Source organism: Pimephales promelas, chromosome 3 (assembly GCF_988280905.1).
Source record: "Pimephales promelas chromosome 3, fPimPro1.hap1.1, whole genome shotgun sequence".
Classification (NCBI taxonomy): Eukaryota; Metazoa; Chordata; class Actinopteri; order Cypriniformes; family Leuciscidae; genus Pimephales; species Pimephales promelas.
The window spans coordinates 14,889,316-14,902,068 of NC_142771.1; the positions used below are offsets into that span (position 1 = coordinate 14,889,316).

At 37.9% G+C, this 12,753-nt stretch overlaps 1 protein-coding gene across 3 annotated transcripts in view; it reads left to right on the forward strand.

Annotated features, from left to right (window-relative positions):
• The first annotated feature begins 2,743 nt into the window (after positions 1 to 2,743).
• Positions 2,744 to 12,753, forward strand: part of grid2ipa (glutamate receptor, ionotropic, delta 2 (Grid2) interacting protein, a) — a 46,713-nt gene continuing 36,703 nt past the window's right edge. For 2 of the 3 annotated variants that reach the window (XM_089128306.1, XM_089128307.1), the window contains exons 1-5: positions 2,744 to 3,157; positions 3,476 to 3,517; positions 4,232 to 4,485; positions 5,988 to 6,320; positions 6,441 to 6,595. In XM_089128306.1, the coding sequence (XP_088984432.1) occupies positions 3,070 to 3,157; positions 3,476 to 3,517; positions 4,232 to 4,485; positions 5,988 to 6,320; positions 6,441 to 6,595 (872 nt within the window). In that variant the 5' untranslated portion in view covers positions 2,744 to 3,069. Of the gene's footprint in view, positions 3,158 to 3,475; positions 3,518 to 4,231; positions 4,486 to 5,987; positions 6,321 to 6,440; positions 6,596 to 10,159; positions 10,535 to 12,753 lie in introns of those variants that run through there. The other variant, XM_089128308.1, reaches the window with a different exon arrangement.

Below are 12,753 nucleotides of genomic sequence, written 5' to 3' on the forward strand. Positions count from 1 at the left end.
CGGTTAGTTCCAATCCTTGATTCTGATCTGATCCTAAAACCATAGGATAAAACACGGCTATGACCGCTTCACCCAACGGTTTTTGTTTATCACTGTGCAACACTGCGGTTCCTATGTTGTTTTTATTTGAGCTTTCGTGCATATTACACAGTGGAACGTTGTTGCTGCTCACGGTCAGGGACTATTTTTTTTTCTAGCGTAAGGAAGGCTTTTAGTGATTTTACTTCATGAAAGTTGCATTTTACGTACTTTTTTTTTACTTTAATATTTGTATTGTGTGGTAACCATTTTATAAAAGCAATAAGGTACTCGAGGCTGTGTGCTGTATCGTGAATAAGTAATTGCTGAAGGGCGTTGTTAGGCACGACGCGAAGCAGAGTGCCTGCAACCCCTTCAGCCGTTACTTATTCACGATAAGCACAGCCTCGAGTCGAGTACCTTATTGCTTACCTATTACATTGCTTTATTTTAGTCCTTGCTTATAGCCAAGGTGGAGGACAGTTTCCTCTTTTAATTCAGCAGAGGGCAGGGCTCAAGAATAAGGAATGCCCAATCGCAAAGTCTGTCATTTTTCAATGTTAAAATACTTTCCTCTTTTCCAGGTCAGATGCAGAGAGAGAAGTGTGAGTAAAGACTGGCTCTGCGATGCTAACGAAACATCGCTTTATTTTTCTGACCAGCTGGACACAGCAACATTGGCAATGACATGAGTTTGGGATTGCATTTGACCAGTGGAAGAGAAATGATGCAATTTGGCTATGAACATACATCTGTCCAGTCCTAAAAACCTAAATCTTTACAAACTTACACCACCATTCAAAAGTTTGGGTTGGTAAGATTTGTATGTTTTTGAAAGAGGTCTCTTATGCTCACCTCACTAAGGCAAGGCTGCATTTATTTGATCCAGTTGTGCTTCATCATATTTTTGTGGTTCCTTATATGAATAGAAAGCTCAAAACATTGAACTTGTGACTGACTGATTGATTGATAGATATACACTGCGTGTTTCAGTCTACAAGCCCGCATGACTGCTATCGTCTTGAGATTTGGCAAGGCAGTATGAGGTTGGTGTATTTTTCACCTCCACTCTGTTCTTTCATTAAGCGATAGATGTAGCTTTAGACGCTTCATTCTGGCAGATCAGGGGCATGATGAAGCTTTGGTCACCTTGACTCGACTTGTCCTCCTCCTCATATGCTCATCATTGCACATGCGCAGTGCTTTGCCCCTCCAGGCCTTCACATATGGCCATATATAATGACATCTGTCTTTTATTTCAAGCTATAATTGAATCCCTGACCCGACTTGCTACTGATCCGTTGAAAAGCCATCTGGTTTGACATGGTTCATGATATTAAATAGGGTTATCAAGGGTCATCTTTTAACATCTAATGCCGTTTAACACACATTATATTACTGTTATCTCTCCATTATAACCACTAGCCAGCAAGTTTTCCTTGTGTTAAATGATCTCTATGATATATATATATATATATATATATATATATATATATATATATACATATCATTATTGTAGTACAATATTTTCATGTTTTATTTAATTTACTTTTTTTGTTTACATTTAGATTTTTTTTTCATGTTTGTTGTTTTGATTTAACTCACTTGTTTTTGTTTATTTTGATATATTTATTTTTCTTTTAGTTTTATATATTATTTTAGAATTTTGTTGTTTGTATTTTACTTTTGTTTTGTTTATTTTTGTTTATTTTTTTTCAATTCTTTTTTTTCGTTTAAACTGTAGGCTAAGGCTATGTATTTATTTGGTTTGATTTTACTTGACTTGCAAATTTTAGTTTAGTTTGATTAAATTTTGTTTTGTTTACATTTAATAGATTTGTTTCTTTTTGTATTGTTTTCTAAACTATTTTTGTTTTATTTAAAATGTATATATTTTGGTATTTTACTTGGGTTTTTTATTTTATTTTTGTTTGTTTTTTGTTTAAATTGTACTTTTCATTTTGTTTTATTTAGTTTTATATATTATTTGTTTAAAATGTATATAATTAATTTGTTTTGAATCTACTTTGCTTTTGTTTTGTTTGTTTGCTTTTTACTTGTATTTATGTTTTGTTTAAATTGTATATACATTTATTTTATTTAGTTTTATATAATATATTGTTCTTTTGATTTTGTTTTTTTTATTTTAGGTTATTTTAGTTAAAATTTTTGTTTTGTTTAAATGTTTTGGGAGGGTCACCCTTTTATTCAAAGTTAATTAGAGTATACTTATTTACATGAAAATACACAAAGTACTTCAATGCACATTAATTACCTCCCTGCAACCTGAGGTTAAGGGCACAATTGTGATGTGCTGTTGCTTTTTCTTAGCAGAGGTCAAAGCAGCAACCTTCTGGTTACCACAGATCTCCTCATTACGTCATGCTGTAAATGCTATTAATATCATATTAAATCATGCCTCTCATTGCCATGTTGGAGGTTAACCAAACCTGCTGTTCTGAGACTGTTTTTCTGTACTGCTTAAGGAACAGTTGGAGGAATGGATCAGATTCTTATATGGGGAATAGGAGTTAAATGTACCAGACTATATCTAACTGTACCAAAGCATCTCTGAGGATCTCTAATCGGAGCGCCATCCTTTGCTGCTCTGACAGGCGGTTTCTGGGTCAGTCCTCAGCCCTGAGAGAGGGCCCAAACCACCAGCATCTCGCACACAGAGAGGGAGGGAGAGGGAGGTATTTATAGAAAAATGGGGCTTCACTGTACCTTTTTCTTGCAAAAGAATCATTAAAAGACCCAGCTAGCTTGTCCCAGATTTCTGATCGGTGCTCTGCATGAGGGTTAGGACTGGACCAACTTAGTGGAGATGTAGAGCCACGGCTGCAGAGAGCTTGACAGCGCTCTCTTGATCTGGACTGATATATTCATCGAAGGATCCTCGATGGAGGCTAAACCGGCTGGATCAGTTCCTTCACTGAAGGCTTTTTTGGTAAAAATGGAGCAGTGACTTGTTGAGGAGGGCGATGACCTGACCTGAGGTGACCTCGTCGTAGAGCTTGACTTCAATACCATTCAGAAGACCCAGAAACCATGATGAGAAGATTTTTGAAGAGCCAGAAGGGCCGTTTCTCTCTTCGCCAAAGCCGATCGGGATCCCGCAGTGCCTCCAAAGATTTCTGTAAGTTCCTAAAGTAAAACATGGAGCTCTGTAAGGCGGTGACTGCAGTGTCTAAGTCATATGCCTTTGAGTCATTACCTGAGGAAAATATTCTTGTATTTTAGATATTATATTAAAGATCATATGTTTTATTAAATAGTTTAGATACTATATTATGTATATATATAAATAAATATATAGTCCATTTTTTCTCCAGAGTGTACTTAAGCCATTTTACCTTATATAATATGGTAAGACATAATGCATATATATATATATATATATATATATATATATATATATATATATATATTCAACTGTGTTTCTTCACTTCCACAGACCCAGCCCCTAACGTGCTGAGAGAATTCCCCCTGAATATTGGTGCGTAATTGCTTGACCTTTTTTTCCATCTGTTATTAGGTCTAATTCTAAATTTTTCTCAAGATATATTGTTACTTTATAGCATTTGTGTGTGTCTTCCTTTTTTATAAGATACTGCATTTTAAAGGTAACATTGAGCTTTTAAATTATGTTTTTTTTACATGCTTGTACAATGAAGCAAAAACAATTATTGCTCATTACCCAGTAGAACAGTCCATTAGACACTAACAGTCAACTGGCGGAAGACAGTTTAACTCGGTTACAATGTAGGACACTAAAGAGATCTTTCTACTGACTCTGAAAAACACCAGAAGAAAGATGCCCAGAGTCTCGGATGCCATAGTCAAGCTGAAGATAAACCGCAATGTTCATTTTTATTTATTTAACCAGGAAGGTCCTGTTGAGATACAATATCTTTTCTACTATGGAGCTTAATAATGTAAGACAGTGAGACGGTGCTACAGGGAGACAGAAAGGACAGCTGATCCACATGTATCCATGAATATGAGATCTTGCAGATGTCTTGGTGGAAAAGTGTAGTAACATCTCACTACAAGAACTGGCAGATCTTCTTTGGTCCATGAGGATGAGATGCACTGTAGGACTTAAAGCAGCTGGTGGACACCACATTTGATATTGTCCCCCCCTCCACTGCTTTTCAGGGGCTCATTATTCTATTTCTATTCATATACATAATTTATTGACTTTTTCCAGAACTGGGACTTCCAGCGAATAACCAGGGTTGGCCAGAGGACTTTGGCTTTAAGCTGGGTGGAGATGGACCCAGTTACATCCTCTCTGTGGTGGAGGGCAGCAGCGCTTACATGGCCGGGCTGCAGCCAGGTGACCAGGTTCTGGAGATCGATGGGCAGAACGTCTCCTCTCTCAGCACCAAAGCTCTCGTCGCTCTGGCTCAGACTCTTAAGACTGTGCCGCCCAGCATCGGCGTCGTGTCTAGAATTGAACAGGTCAGTTTGTTTTGTATGTTATATTTTACTGTTTATAAGTAAAGGGATGGAGGGATGGATGGTTGGACAGATAGACGGCTAGATAGAAAGATGGAGATCGATAGATTGGATGGATGGATGGATGGATGGATGGACGGACGGATAGATAGATAGATAGATAGATAGATAGATAGATAGATAGATAGATAGATAGATAGATAGATAGATAGATAGATAGATAGATAGATAGATAGATAGATAGATAGATAGATAGATAGATAGACGGATGGACGGATGGACGGACGGTTGGTCAGATAGATAGATGGATGGATGAATGGATGGAAGGATGGACGGTTGGTCAGATAGATGGATGGATGGATGGTCAGATAGATGGATGGATGGATGGTCAGATAGATGGATGGATGGACGGTTGGTAGATAGATAGATAGATAGATAGATAGATAGATAGATAGATAGATGGATGGATGGATGGATGGATGGATGGATGGATGGATGGATGGATGGATGGATGGATGGATGGATGGATGGATGGATGGATGGATGGATGGATGGATGGATGGATGGATGGATGGATGGATGGATGGATGGATGGATGGATGGATAGATAGATAGATAGATAGATAGATAGATAGATAGATAGATAGATAGATAGATAGATAGATAGATAGATAGATAGATAGATAGATAGATAGATAGATAGATAGATAGATAGATAGACGGATGGACGGACGGTTGGTCAGATAGATAGATGGATGGATGAATGGATGGAAGGATGGACAGTTGGTCAGATAGATGGATGGATGGATGGACGGTTGGTAGATAGATAGATAGATAGATAGATAGATAGATAGATAGATAGATAGATAGATAGATAGATAGATAGATAGATAGATAGATAGATAGATAGATAGATAGATAGATAGATAGATAGATAGATAGATAGATAGATAGATAGATGGATGGACGGTTGGTCAGATAGATAGATGGATGGATGGATGGATGGATGGTTGGTCAGATAGAGAGATAGATAGATAGATAGATAGATAGATAGATAGATAGATAGATAGATAGATAGATAGATAGATAGATAGATAGATAGATAGATAGATAGATAGATAGATAGATAGATAGATAGATAGATAGATAGATAGATGGATGGATGGATGGATGGATGAACGGTTGGTCAGATAGATAGATGGATGGATGGATGGATGGATGGATGGATGGATGGACAGACAGTTGGTCAGATAGATGGATAGATAGATAGATAGATAGATAGATAGATAGATAGATAGATAGATAGATAGATAGATAGATAGATAGATAGATAGATAGATAGATAGATAGATAGATAGATAGATAGATAGATAGATAGATAGATAGACGGTTGGTCAGATGGATGGATGGATGGATGGATGGATGGACGGTTGGATGTACCCTTGTTGTCTAAAGGAGAATTCATATCTCTCTTCTTTTCCCTTTGCAAAATCTGACCGCCACAGCTGGACATTGCCCCGGGGCCTGATGGTCGTTTTGGCTTCACCATAGTGGGCGACAGTCCCCTGCTGGTGGAGAACTGCATGTCCAACTCTCCAGCGGGCCGGAGTGGACTGCGAGCTGGAGATTATGTGATGGAGGTGAATGGGATCCCAGTGAAACAACACGAGACAGCGGCGGCCATGATCAAGGCCTCTCAGGGACGTACGCTGCGTCTTGGCGTGCTCCGTATCAACCGCTGGCAGAAACGCACCAGCAGCAGCATGAAGGAGACCTACCAGAGCGGAGACATCGTGAGGCATGACCGCAAGCACAAAGCTCTGGAGTTCAACAAAAAGGTCAGTCCTGAAGGCATGTAAAAATGGTTAAACTGGAACAAAAGTTAGTTATATTTTCAACAGCGTTTCAAACCCCAGAGTAAAAGTGTGTTTAAAATGGTCTGTTCTGAATTTTTATAGGTTGAGGAAGTTTTAGGGGAGGAGCCTGAGGTGAAAGAGAGGCTGTTTGATTTGCTGAAGCAGTATGCAAACGAGAGGGATGTTGAAGGGCTGGCGTCCACACTTCCAGAAATCCTGCTCACCGAGGAGCATCAGCAACTGATTGACAGCATCAGGTACCAATGAGCTTTCATGAATCCTGTTCTATGACCCGCCTCCTTTTTCTTTTTTTAACCAATTCCAACTTATTTTTACATTACATTTTAAGTTTCCTCTTTGTGTTTGGATTGGTGACAATGCAAAATTGTATTTTATTGGCTGGATTAATTCCACCTTGAAGTGTATTGCACACACTTCAAGATCAGGTCTCAAACAGGTTTGAAAACAGATTGTGTTGCTAACCTGCTCATACTTACCAAACATCGGCGACTGCAGAGAGCACCGATTTGGACGCTTTCCAGGGGTTTTGTTGCTGACCTTGAAAATCTGTCTAGCAGCAGAATCCAGCAAAAGTTGTGTAGTGTGAGCTTGCATTAAGACAGTACAGCCATGAACTGGCTGCTTTTGTTTTATATTGTGAATCTGAGGTTAAGGAAGCTATTTGTTGTATTTCAATCGAAGCCATGGACAGTGTTGGATTTATTTGCATCTTCTGTTTTGTTCCACATTCTTTTTGTATCACAAAAGAGATGCTTAGCTTAGAGTCTCCCTGTTAGTTTTATGCTTCTGTTATGTATCTTTTACTTTTCTGGTGATTTCTAAGTCATCTAACCTGATCTGATCCATGAGTTCGAAGTGGAGTGAAATATTTTTCATTATGGACTGCTAACTTGAATCCAATGAGCTGGCTATTCTCTCCCATCCTTATTTAAAAACTCTTTGTGGGGTGACAATAACATCAGCTATCTAAGTTTAGCTTTATCTGATCCTTTAGTTTGTTTCAACATGCTTATGGCTTAAAATGCAAAAATTGTTTCCATATGAAGAGTTCAGATGCAAAAGCCTCTAAATGCCATTTGAAATTTTCTTCTTTAATGATGATTTTTATCAAACTTGTATATTTAAGTTCAGTAATTTCACTCAAATAACAATTAATAGGTAATTATCATTGCCATTTAAGTGAAATCACTGAACTTAAATATACAAGCTTGATAAAAATGATCATTCTAGAAGAAAATTTCAAATGGCACTTAGAGGCTTTTGCATCTGAACTCTTCATATTTTTTACCAATCAATTTTACAAAACCTTTGATCATCGGTTATGTATTTCATTATTCCTTAACATTTGTATAACCATAAACGATTAGATCACAAATTTTATTAAAATATTATTCGATTTTAATTAGAGATGCGCCAATATTGTTTGCCAATAACAATAGCCGATTATTCAGAATATCTGCCGATACGGATACTTTGTTTTTCTTAAGGAAAAAAATCTCTCCCTACTAATGGTGTTATACAGGGAACTCTCTCAACAACAGATCTAGCAGAGCCCAAACTATTACATATATTTAGCTGGTATTTATTTTCAGATATTATAGTTACACACAAATAAAAACTGAATGTAGACAGTTTTCATAAACACTGTCTTGTCTTCATGACAAATTTACTCAATTATGCATTTTTACTTATCAGTAAATAAACTTTTCTTCATTGTTTTATAGCTAACATTGAACATTGTCTAAATGCAAAGTTAAGTGACACAAGCTGTTTTTTGACGTATTTCTGCTGTTCTCTATTATTTATAGAGTAAATTTTAAAAACAACACGAGTTGAACCAAAGTGCTTTACAGTATCAAAACATAATACACTCTTCTATAAGACCAATAAATACCTTTTTCCGCAGTTGAAATAGTGATTGAGCAACTACATTGGTAAGTTATACTGTATGTTTCAACATACCTTCTGATGTTCATGCGTGTTTTTTCGTGCTTTGAAGTGTATTGATATAGACTCGCGCTGCCGCTCGAACTAATGCGCTACAAAGATCTGTCACGTCACATTTAAGAATGTCAAAACCATTTATTGTTTGAATTTCATGATATAATCGACAGAATTTGAAAGCTGAGACTTTATTTCTTTTCAGAAGTAACAAAGCACAAAGCTCTTTGCGACTATTGAATAGGAAGTGCGCTACAAATAATGCATGATGTAGGGAAAAAACACGGACCTGGCAACCTTGGCTTGAACTACGGTGATTCATAGGGTCGAATAGGTCCCGCTTTAACTGTGTTTGTTAAGCATCAATACTTAATTCAATCCAACACGACACGAGACATTTTGCAGTCTTGATTTTCCGACCCCTTTTGATTGACGGGATATAATCGGCGCTGATCATCAGCTGTTTTTAAACAATTAGCCTATGGCCATAATGACGATATTGCTTTTATTGGTCGAGTCCAATAATTGGCCAATAGTTGGTGCCTCACTAATTTTCATATACAGTAATTCAATCTATTATTAATTATTTGATATTATAGAGAAATGTATTATAATTTAAGTATTTATTTATTTATTATAATTAGACTTGATATTATTATATTTTGTGAGTTTAAGAAATGTCTGTTTCTCTTAGGTTTGTCGGTTCTGTCTCTTGCAGTAATAACTCGCTGATGAGGGTTTTTGTCAGGAGAATTTGACTCGTCTCACAGCTAAAAGGTTTTTAGTTTCACTAACGGAGCAGTTTTAACAGCAAACGCCTCTGGCTACCGGTGAGGAATTATCCCTGTGAGGTTTACCAGATAAAATACTGTTTCATCAAGTATTCATCACATAAAGATGTTATGATTTAAAGTTAAACTTAGAAGTCTTTTGGAGCACTCTTACCTTCATGAAGAGTGAATTACGAAGAAGGACAGCATGCTCCAGATACCTGGATTCACACTTTTCGCCAGCTTGTTCTGATTAAACTCTTGATAAGCCTGTCCTTGTATTTTCAGGAACCATGAAAGCCTTTTTTAGCAAGTAAGAAACATTTTTGTATTTGCACAAGCTTCAATTTGCTGACATTTTCATTGTTCAGAGGCAAGTTACTCTTTTATGGGATATTGCTGCATGTCTTTATACTACTTTTGCTACCAGAAGACTATTGTTAATGGCGTTCGTTTTGAATATTGATCACATCTGACTTTCAGTTGAATGAAAAGATAGTTCAGAAACATAGTTTGAAGGCACATAAACATCTTACAAGCATTTTAGCTCATTTTCCTCATTGATATCACTGCATTTTCACTGTCCTTCAGTGGACTCGAGCGCTGACCAGTTTGTGTCTCTGCAAAAATTTGCCCAGTTCTCCCCATGGATCCTCCCTATTTTTAAGCAGCCTACTTCTTGTAATAAATCTCTCTTAGGTCGGTGACGCACCAGAAGTTTTAACAAAAAACACTTTCTTTACTTAAACTACAGCTAAGGTACAACTAACCGGCTAACTAAAATCTGGGACCTTACCTTAAATGTTAAAAGAATCAGTTCTTTGTGGCTTCGTGTTTTGCATTCAACTTTTTATCTGGTTGGTGTTGGTTGTGCAAACTTAAGAGTGTTCTGCTTTTGTCCTTGTGAATCTGAATACTTCAAGGATCATGCATATATGTGGATGAGATTGAATAACTCTCCTACATGATGACCTGCCTTAGATATCCAGTGGGACAGTGTCTATTTTCTCTCTCTCTCGCTCTCTCTCTCACTCTCTTTTTTCCTCTTTCTCTCTTTTCTTGCTGCACTCTTTTATTCTATTCTCTCTCTTCACCTTTGAAGCAGCTGCAACTTTGCCTCTCATCCGCAGTTGAAGGCATCGGTTCTGGATGTAGACTCCTTTCTAACGTTAAACTCCCCAAGGCAACCCAACTTGGCAGTGTGGGCGATCTTGCCAAAGCTGACTCGATGATGACGTGAACTGAAGTTTCCTTCTTCATACATGCAACGTCATCGCTCCTCAAGTTGGCGCTAATAAGCAGCATCTCATCTGGCTACTGGACATATTGGCTTTTCCATCTATCCTGTTTTATTCAATGAATGATTATTTCAGCTCTATGAAGAATCCTGCACTGAGATCAAGAACATCTCTTTGGTTTTTTTGAGACGTAATGTAAAGGAGAGATGGGACTCAGGCGTTTTCGGTAAGGAGAACCTTCTCATGCTCAGAGAAACTAGTTTCAGAAGTTGGGGTTTGATTCCTTTTCTAGAGAAATTGTTTATATTTAATCAATTATGCCATTTCAAGCAATATTGGACTCATAGATCTAGAGAGCAAGTAGAAAAAAAATATATATTAAAGCTGTGAGCTTGCTTTCTTTAATAATGCATTTTCCATCATTTTATGTGATTGAGGAATTGTTCATCACTTTGTAAAGTGCATGGCATGCTTTGTCCATTAGAGGAATTAAAACAGTTTGAAATAGGTTTAAAGGTTAATAGATGTCTTTTATAATTGAAACTCTTCAATACGTTCTTCATTCATTTTGAAAAGTGTGTCCTTGAAATGCGTTCCCTCTCTGACTCTGGGTTAATTTTAGATTTAGTGTGACCTCCTTCTAATTGAGGGCATCTTGAACTAAATAAAAGTTAACTTTGAGAGAAATGTGGATTTAAGTTGCATGAAGTTTTTGTGGAAACTTTTAAGAGCGAATACACTGATGAGAGTTCTGTTGCACAGTTGTACTTGGGTACAGTAATTGCGAATGAATGACATGAATCTTAAAAAAAATATATAAGTTTTAAGTTAGTATTAGTTTTGTTTTTGCTTGGGACATGATGTCTGAGATCTTCAGAGGCTAGAAGAACAGCATATGTTGTGGAATACAACAACTTTATACAAACAGGGGTAATGTAGAGTGAAAGCATGCATGTACAGTATATGAGGCTATTTTTTATATGTACAATTGCAAGATTATAAACAGCAATTGTAGTTTATAGTCTAATGTTCACCTCAGTACTAATGTGATTTAGATATGGTACAAGAAATGATTCAGTTTTTACAAATACAGGTTGCAGATCTGTTCTAAACAGATGATGCTACAGATAATGCTAAATGCAAATAGTCGAATAAATAAATAAACAGGCTTATCAACTTTTATAGAAGACAAAATTCTTCTAATATTTATTGTTGAGGGTCTGTGGATTATTGTTATTATTAAAATCACTTAAAAGTATTTGTTATTTACACTGACAGGAAATCAAAAACCATGTTTACGAATAAACAAAGATAAAGGAAACGATTTTAGAAACAGTGCAGATCAACTCACTGGATAACAATGAATAATGACAGAGACAAACCAACTCAAAATACCACTGAAACACAGACAAACTAAACATTATCCCTAACATTGCATATCCCCGGGAAGGCACATTTTCACCCAACAGAGGATGGTGGACAGGGACTGGGAAGTGTACACAGAACTGACAGACAGGACAACCCAGGATGGAAGAGGATAACCGGATAAAATTCCCAGAGAATAACCAAGAGGATGCTAGGAGCAGCCAGGGTGGAGTCAGCGGTACAACCACCAGTGATGGAGCCTGGAGATCTGGAGACCCAGGCGTAGCAGAGGAGAGGACGACACAAGACGACACTGTAGGTCCTGGAGGCCAAGCCGGAGCTGCCGAGAGAGCCAGGGTCTTGGAGGACTGAGACGGAGCCGAAGCGATGGAGAGACGAAGCGCAGGTGAAATCCGTGGTGGAGGCAGAGTGACGACTGACCAAGGCGGAGCCGGAGGGACGAGGTAGCTCGATGTAGCTGTAAGTACGATGGTTCCAGGTGGAGCAAAGGGGACGGGGAGCCAAGGTGGAGCCAAAAGGTCGACAGGCCAAGGTAAAGCCAAGGAGATCCACTTACAAAGGCAGTTCTGGAGATTGGAAGACTCAAGGGGGATCTGAATTGCAGGGCAGCGTGAATAGATGAGCCAGCAGAGGTGGGGCCCAAGGTCTGGCCTGCTTGAGTAGAGGCGGCGGTAAAGGGAGTCTGGGTTGGAGTAACAATAGACCATTGGGCTGGGATGAGCATGGCGTGTGTGGAGTGGGCGTCCTCAACTGTAAAGGGAGATCCAGTCATCCACAGCGCATATTCAATGTACTGAAGTAAAGTGTATCTCCTGTAGGCGTTAGGGAGAGGAGGTAATTTTCCAGCACACTCCAAAAGTAGGTCTTTAATGTGGCTTCATTTAGTAACTTTATGTTCGGCACAGAGGCTTCTAAGCTTGAATCCAAAAAACGAAACATCTCACAATGAAGCACTGTATCGGAGCTTGATTCGTTTACTTTTACACTGAACATGGTTTTGGTATTGTGTTGTTTCTCCACTGGTTGGCCAAATAAGAATCTGTGTCCTGCAGCTAAACT